This window comes from Crassostrea angulata, chromosome 1 (genome assembly GCF_025612915.1).
Source record: "Crassostrea angulata isolate pt1a10 chromosome 1, ASM2561291v2, whole genome shotgun sequence".
Classification (NCBI taxonomy): domain Eukaryota; kingdom Metazoa; phylum Mollusca; class Bivalvia; order Ostreida; family Ostreidae; genus Magallana; species Magallana angulata.
Window position 1 is genome coordinate 42,855,399 of NC_069111.1, and position 8,789 is coordinate 42,864,187.

At 38.3% G+C, this 8,789-nt stretch overlaps 1 protein-coding gene across 1 annotated transcript; it reads left to right on the plus strand.

Annotated features, from left to right (window-relative positions):
• The first annotated feature begins 1,392 nt into the window (after nt 1-1,392).
• LOC128188704 (uncharacterized) lies at nt 1,393-5,279 on the plus strand. The gene is made up of 3 exons (XM_052859927.1): nt 1,393-1,467; nt 2,743-4,732; nt 4,868-5,279. The coding sequence occupies exons 1-3, from the start codon at nt 1,444-1,446 to the stop codon at nt 5,218-5,220; spliced, it is 2,367 nt and encodes a 788-aa protein (XP_052715887.1). The 5' UTR covers nt 1,393-1,443; the 3' UTR covers nt 5,221-5,279.
• Nucleotides 5,280-8,789: the final 3,510 nt, after the last annotated feature.

The following is an 8,789-nucleotide window of genomic DNA, read 5'->3' on the forward strand; positions in this document are numbered from 1 at the left end:
CAATATAAAAGCATGCCATCATATTATCACCTCTATCATATGGATATTTCGAACGCGGAGAACACTGCCGAACACGGAGCAGTAGCTATTTACCACAAAAAAGGGATGGTTTTTAAATTTCCTTTAAACTCTCCTATATAAAATTACCACTTAAACGCAATTAAAAAGTTTACAAATCTGTCGAAATCATTGATCTACAATGTATTTAATTTTCCAGTGATCATCTTAAATATATTTATTAAATTATAAGCGTTTTAACGGAACACGATCGATTGATTATGACAGATTTGGATTCTTTTTACAAATACAAGTGCAGAAAAGTCATTACAAGGTCATGCCCAATACACCGTCAGGCCGAAAAAAAATATAGTTACCCCAAAATTACTCTTTTGCAACTGATTTTAATAAAGTTTTGCCATATGTTTGTGTGTAGATACATATCAAATACATACGTCACAAACAACTGAAAGACTTTTAAATGCCCAACCCTTTTATTCTATTAAATTAATGAAGAAAAGGTGCGACAAAGATGTGGCACTGTTTAATTGGACCAATATGATAATTCGAAGGCATCTTGATCCTTTATGATACATAAGATTAACAAAATTGGAAAAATGATAAATTTCATCAGAACATTTTTGCGTACAATGGAATACATAAAGTAAACAGTTTTTGTAAAATAATGTTTATAAGTTGAATTTGATTTCAACCTCTAGATACTTTTCTATACAAAATTCTTAGTGGAGATTTATCAACCAATTTTTTTTTTCTTTTCTTTTTTTTTGGGGGGGGGGGGGTGGTCATTTTAAAGGAACAATATGATTTTTGCAATAGAAAATTCTGACATGAAAAATGCAATTCATTTATTTGAAATAAACATACAATTTAAAATAAAAAAACACAAACTCGACAGAAAGAAAATAAAAATGGGGGAAAAAGAAATGAGAGAAAAGTACGAAAAAAGAAAAAAATTTTGTTCACTCATAGTTACATGTATAAAGCTTCTCCTTTTCCGAATTCTACGTCGAGAGTAGAATGTATGCATAAAATCAAATACTTTATGAACCAATTTCCTGTTTCAAAATATGTTTGCAGAATATATATGTACAATTTTTTAAACCATGCTTTGGTTTTTTTATGTGTGTGATTATCTATAAAAAAAATAATTAACAGAACTTAAAATATTTAAATCTTTCTTAAATGAAATGCCATCCAGTCCATTTGTAGTTACATGTATATATAGGGATTATATATAACCATAAGACGCGGAAAATATGGGCCCAGAAGGTTTCTATCCCCTCTCTATGACCTTCGGGACGAAAATAGACAGTGTGAAAATACAGTGGCGAAACTCTGCGCAACCGTTTGTAATTGAACTTATTTAGGAGAAATGATTCCTACCCGAGACCCAGTGTGGTGTTCGCGCCCATTCCGTCAACAGTCATGTGGAAAGCTTTACATTCAAAGGTATACTCCATATATATTTCAAATCAGAGTTAATTATCAGTATCTAAGTTTTATATTTATAAAATTATTTTTGACAATGATATAGTCATGATATATCTGAATATTTGTCGGTAAAATTTTTAAAATTAGCGTTATTTTTTTTATATGATCTGCATAGATGGAAATTGATGTATTACATAAAAGTTATAATAAAATTTTAATTGTAAGTATAATGAACAGTAATATATACAAACATCATGGGTCGGTGTCTTCAAAAATATACGATGAAGTCAGTCTAAAAAACGGCAATGCAATATGTTGATTATCAACATATGATAGTCAATGAAATAAATGAAATATATCTTGTATTGATCTTATTTACATGCATTTATAAATATCACATTTTCAAACTCTTTCCAATATCTTATGAACTTTCATATAAGCCGATTTGTTCTAAACAACAATGTATTTTGATCTCCGATTTGCAAATACGTATACAGTACAATTAACAAATTCTTTTGAAAAATCTTTAATTTATCTAATATATATACAACGATTAATACTAATTTTCCAAATTTTTTTCATTTTTTTTTTTATCAAATTCCATAAGTCAATTTGCTACATGTACCTGTTTATAATTGCAATTTTTTTTTAGATTGTACAGGTATCAACATTATGCACACAGAATATTTTCGTGACGTCACGTATTGTGTCTATACACATATTCGCAACATCACATTTAAAATGTATACAATTGCTCATTCTTGACTTTGTGTTAAACATTTTACCAGAATAGTATTATCTGCTTAAGGTGGTATGGGACATCTGTCGATATGAATGTTGATTAAAGTACTAGTACATTATAAATGATAGACTTTCATCGGTTTAGAATTAAACAAAAAAAAAGCTTTAAAAATATTTGGAGAGGTAAAAATTGTAAAACCCCGAGCGGAAATCGGACTTACGGCTAACAGAATCGTAGTAAACCAACTAACCGACTGCGCTACGCTGTTAGGTGACAATATCGGGAAAGAAACTACTTACATGTATAAAATTACACTTCATTTTATTGTTTATTTTGATAAACAGTATGTCACAACATGCTAGTGTCCCATACCACCTTTATTTTTTTCAAAATGAAAAATGTCTATTCTGTTGACAAAAATCTAAAACATTCATATTTTATTCAGCTATTTAGTGTTTCAAACGATTAAAATTAGACCATTTCAATGCTGTAAACTAAATAAATGTTGAAATAAGTTGCATATTTCATAGTTTGTTTTCTTTTTTTTCCAGATACTAAAGGTTTTGTGGACCCTACTCATATGTAACTCTTTTATACCTTGTCGGTCACAGGACGTTTTTTCACCAACAGCTTTTACCCAAGGTCTATCTTCTTTCAATACTGGTTTTTCAAACTTTGGTAATGCTATAAATGGATTTTCTACTGGAACAGGAGGTGCGGACGGAGCTTTCTTAGCCAGTGGCGGAGTTCCCACGATCGGAGGACCCGGAACGGGTGGGGGTTTCACTTTCGGGGCTGGAGCCGGTCCAGGTTTCTTTGACGGCGGCGCTGGAGCCGTAGGCGCGGGTGGTGGCGTGCCTGTTGTCGGCGGGGGCACTGGCGGTTTTACTGGAGCCGGTGCAACACCATTCACTTTTGGAGGAACCGGTTTTGGGGCTCCTGGCGGAGTAACATTTGGTGGCGGAGGAGGCGCTGGATTTGTTGGTGGTGGCGGTGGGATACCTGTCGCCGGTGGAGGGGTCGGGTTTGGAGGACCAGGAGTCGGATTTGGAGGACAAGTGGGCGGAGTTGGAGGAGGACCAGCGTTTGGTGACGGAGGAGTCGGATTTATAGGAGACGGATTTGGAGGGCCAGGGGGCGGATTTGGCGGCGGCGGAGGACCAGGGTTTGGTGATGGAGGAGGCGGATTTGGCGGCGGCGGAGGACCAGTGTTTGGTGATGGAGGAGGTGGATTTGGCGGCGGAGGACCAGGGTTTGGCGATGGAGGAGGCGGATTTGGCGGCGGAGGACCAGGGTTTGGTGACGGAGGAGGCGGATTTGGCGGCGGAGGGCCAGCGTTTGGTGACGGAGGAGATGGATTTGGAGGGGGCGGAGGAGTAACAATTATAAACGGTGGTGCAGGAGGAATACTAGGAGGTGGCGGAGGAATACCAATCGCTCTTGGAGGTGGAGGAGGACTCGGGGGAACGGGTGGAGTTACAATTGTGGACGGCGGAACAGGAGTTGGAGGATTGGGTGTAACTGGACCTGGAGGTGTCACAATGCTGGGCGGAGGAGGAACAGGACTTGGAACTGGGGGGGCCTTTGTTGGACCAGATCCTTTAGGTCCTGGCAGTGGAGTTTTTGTTGGTCCTGGAACAGGTACAGGAACTGGTGGGGCTATTACTCTTGGAGGAGGAGTAAGTGGTGGTCTTCCATTCGGTAGCTTTGTTGGCCCAGAACCAGCAATTCCGACAACAGGATTTGGTGGAACGACAGTAATAACTTCCCCTGTCTCAGTTTCTCCTGCTGTGCCATCTATAGGACTATACCCTGGAGGGGGTGGTATTAGTGGTGGACTTGGAGGTTTAGATGGTGGATTTGGTGGATTTGGCAGTGGTGGGGTTGGTGGTTTTGGTGGTATAGATGGAGGACTTGATGTATTTGGCGGCGGGGGTCTAAGCGGTGGTGGTGGATTTGGCAGTTTTGGTGGTGGCGGACTTGGGGATGGCGGTTTTGGCAGCGGCGGACTTGGGAGTGGCGGTTTTGGCAGCGGCGGACTTGGGAGTGGCGGCGGACTTGGCGGCGGCGGTTTTGGCAGCAACGGACTTGGGGGTGGCGGACTTGGCGGCGGCGGACTTGGCGGCGGCGGTTTTAGCAGCGGCGGACTTGGGGGTGGCGGTCTTGGCGGCGGTGGACTTGGTGGTGGTGGTGGACTTGGAGGATTTGGCAGCGGCGGACTTGGGGGTGGCGGTCTTGGCGGCGGTGGACTTGGAGGATTTGGCAGCGGCGGACTTGGGGGTGGCGGTCTTGGCGGCGGTGGACTTGGAGGATTTGGCAGCGGCGGACTTGGGGGTGGCGGTCTTGGCGGCGGTGGACTTGGGGGATTTGGCAGTGGCTTTGGTGGAAGTGGTTTTGGAAGTTTAGGGGGTGGAGGTCTAGGGGGATGGGGATTACAAGGAGGATTAGGCAGTGCATATGGTTTTGGAGGAAGTGGAAGCTGGTGGTCTTCATTTTCACAAAGTGGCATATTCCCATGGGCATTAGCAGCAGGAACTATCGGTAGGAGCTTTGAAAAATTAATAAATGGAATATAATCATACAACTCAGGAAATATTAGAAAAAAGGATAATAATTTGTATACATTATAAGTTTATATGCGATCATAATATAAATAGATCTGTTTACTAATTTCAGCTCTAGCATCATCGTTGAATGGGGGAGGAGGAGGGCTTTTTGGGTTTTTTGGCGGAGGTAGTAGCAGTGGGAGCAGCGGTGGGACCGTGGCAGCGGCTTCCGGTTCTGGTACCGGTTTCGGCTTTGTGGCTCCTACAACACCAGCTACAAGCAGTCTTTGTCCAACTCGTAAAAATCCAACGGCATGTTCATGGTGTTACGCAGCTGCTAAAACAAAAACGGCTTGTGACGCAGTTGCGACCGGAAAGAACGGCACGGATGATCCCCAGAACACTACTACGGACGCTTCAGGGGACGACTGTCTGTGGTATAGTGACACAAACGTATGTCTGAACGACGAGGGAGCGGCTTAATAGACTCGTGTTATTTGTTATAATTCGTAAAATTGAATTGATAAAGCTATTAAAATGCGTTTTTTTTGTTGTTTTCTGAATTGCACCCGAAACACTCACCACGTCGATAAATGTTAGACCATGTTATTAGCACCGGGTCATTGTTAAAAAATGTTCATTTTCACAAGTGTATGCTTACTGTTGTTTCTGAAGTTGAAGTGTCTTCATTTCTCTTATAACCTCTTTTGAATTTACAGTGATTATATTGAAAATTTACGTCATTCAAATGTAAACTTCCGTTGCTTTCGATAAGTTTGCCGAGTACTAGTATCTATTACATTTCGACACAATGCGTTTGTTACATTAAAAGTTTGGACTTTATCAAGTTAAACTTATCTATAACAGACTGTTATAGATAAGTTTAACTTGATAAAGTCTAAACTTTTAATGTCTGTTATAGATAAGTTTAACTTGATAAAGTCTAAACTTTTAATGTAACACGTTTATTCTGCGGCACACAGATGTAGTCAGACGATAGGGATAAATTATTTGATCATTTTCAAACCTACAGTACAGCTCACGAGTATCCCGACAAAAACACCGACCACCGTGTTTGAAAGTCCACGCTGATCGTGGAAGTGTCGGTACCTTTGATCTATTGTGCTCTGTTACGGCCACGAAACGAGAAAAAACACGGTGCGACACGGTGCAACGCGATGCAACACGGACAGTAACACGGTGTAACACGCGGTATTTACCTGTGAAAAAAGGGGGATTTAGGAATAAAACTTGTAAAGTATAAAATATTTATTGATGCACGTAAGAGAATTAAAGAAAAAGACACACAAAAAAATAGAAATAAATAAATAAAATTTTTAGGCACGCAATTTTCAGACGTATGCAATTGTTACGGTTGATTTTTGTTGAACAAGAACAAAAAAAAAAATCGATATCGCCCACATAAAGGTTTGATCAATTAAAACACTAACACTTTCTTTTCCTTTTTAAAATTCAAATACACGGTTCCATACGTTTTTGTTTCAGTCCGTTTTTAAACGTAGTAGTAATCGTAGTTACTGTAGTTTGGCAGTTTCAATAGTGCATACAATCATAACTGTGATCTTCTCTCACTTATACTCTATTCAACGATAACAAATCTAACGGGTGGTTGAAAACAACTGTACTTTCTCTAAATATATAATTATACGGCTTTATATTTCATATATTTTCAAATTTACTTTCTTTTAGACATGTGTGATGCACTTGTCCATGTAGTACCGCACAGTACATATTCATAGCGCTTAGAGTCCAAGGATCGGTACTTGATAAATTTTTTTATTTCATCTTTATAAGCAACTTGGGTTTAGAAATTATTTGTGTTCCAAGAAACTACTCAGTATGGCAATAATTACTGTTTGATTGTTTAATGATCGTCATATGAGAGAGAGAGAGAGAGAGAGAGAGAGAGAGAGAGAGAGAGAGAGAGAGATACCGGTATGAGTTTAATTTTAAGTACATTTTACTTGTAATTCAGTTTAATAAGTTAGATTTATAGTTTCCATTATATTGAACCCTTTTCCCTAAAATTGTGATAGAATCTATGCAGGCAGAGTCCACGTGCTATCCCTGTCAATCAAATCAGCCCGCGAGATAGACCACGTGCTCCTTCCATGATAAGGAAAAAATGTCGTTCTATTGTTTTTTTTAAGTCCGCAAAATAGAAAAATGTTTAGCAATGAAGTATTTAGTGTTTGAAATGTTTAGTTTCTTCCTTCTTATATTGCATGTATGGAGTTGGAATATAGCATTGTAGAATCTCTCTCTCTCTCTCTCTCTCTCTCTCTCTCTCTCTCTCTCTCTCTCTCTCTCTCTCTCTCTCTCAGTGTGTACTTTTGTGCAATCATTTTTGAATTATAAGAGTTCTATTTGTATAAATTTAATTCATTTATTTTAGATCCATAATTTTAATAACGATTTTAACACAATGACTAAAAGTTTGTAAAGTACACGATGTAATAAGATTTTTCGTTAAAATTTCGACGCTATTTCACATCACACATATTAGATTGATTATAAAGTAAATAAAGTTGTGTTAACTGTTTAAAATGCTTGCAAAAAGTTACCGGTATTATCTCATTCATCTTTATAATCAATCAAGTTTTTTCGTACATACATGTATGTGTACCCGGTAAATAATTTCTTATCGCAAGTTAATACTTTGTGAAATTCCCGCATTTATAGAGTTGCTGAATTGTTCTCCGGATCCACGCGCCGATAGTCTTACGTGTAGTTGTTTGTGTACATATCTACAGACAATTTTTTTGTTTGTTAGAGATTAGAAAAAATCATGGAACTAACAAAGTAGAAAAAAGATATATTCAGACCATACACACGACGGGTTGTGATGAGTTACCAAACAGGTGTCCGTGGAAAGGTGTGAATAACGGCATCTCGAGTACACCTGTTCAGACGTTCAAATATACACACAGTTAGTTTTAAATTACAATGACACCTAACAAGACAGACAATAACACCTGTTGTGTATAGTACCCAAGATGAAAGACAATGTTGTGTATCTGATCAGCTTCCGTTCAGGTGTATCGCACGAGTGATTTTTCATGTGAAATCACGAGGCCATTACCCGCTATACGGAAATAAAGTTGAAAGTTATTTTGTGAAATGCGGGTATATTTTTAGTACCTGTACAATGCTTGAATATAATTCAACAAGAGTTTGTACATGTATTTATCTATAATCTATAATGTAAAAGTGATTTTTTGTTTATTTATTGCTACATAAATAGCTGAAGTCCAAATTATTCGAGTCACCGGTAACTACAGCACATCAACGTGTTTTTAAAAACACATGATCTGAAATGTTTTCATTTTTCATTTTTAATTGGTTTATATTAAGACTGTAAATTAATTAATAAATCAGAAAGTTTTCAGATAATAGAAAATAAGACGTTTAAGCTCCCGACATTTTAATCGGATGGTCAGTTACAACATCACGTGTGTTTAGAAAAAAAAACACGATTAAATTGATTTGAATTTTGATTATATATCAACTGATTATTAAATATATTTGGTGAATTTATTTCAATTTATTTAAGAACAAATGAATTAAAAGGCACCCATTTACGTCGAGTTTTCAGATCACAAAAACTTAACTTCACGTTGACAGCCCCGACAATTTTCTAGGTCCATGCAACGTAAGTCGATATTTTTTTTTAAATATGAAAAGGATCTATATGTTTCAAACCTTGTTTAGCCATAATTTATTTATTTCTAAACATACGCTATTTCTATCAAAGTCTCAGGTAACTATATCCACGGAGTAACACAGTGGCCACGGAGTTACACAGGCGGCCACGGTGCGACACGGTGCTTTTTCTTGAATTATCCAATACACATACACGGTGTCACACCGTGTGCACGGTGCGACACAGACCGTTTTCCACCGTGTTTTTTACACGGTGGGTGTCGGGATACTCGTGAGCTGTACTGTAGCTTGTCAAAAATCGTTGGAAATAGTGTGAACCGTGGACCCCCTATAAATCCACGACGAGTGTCGTAACTTTACTTTTTTAT

Coding starts and splice junctions, on each gene's coding strand:
- LOC128188704 (XM_052859927.1), top strand. CDS start 1,444: ATGTGGAAAGCTTTACATTCAAAG. Junction 1,468..2,742: donor GGAAAGCTTTACATTCAAAG/GTATACTCCATA, acceptor TTTTTTTTCCAG/ATACTAAAGGTTTTGTGGAC. Junction 4,733..4,867: donor ATTAGCAGCAGGAACTATCG/GTAGGAGCTTTG, acceptor TACTAATTTCAG/CTCTAGCATCATCGTTGAAT.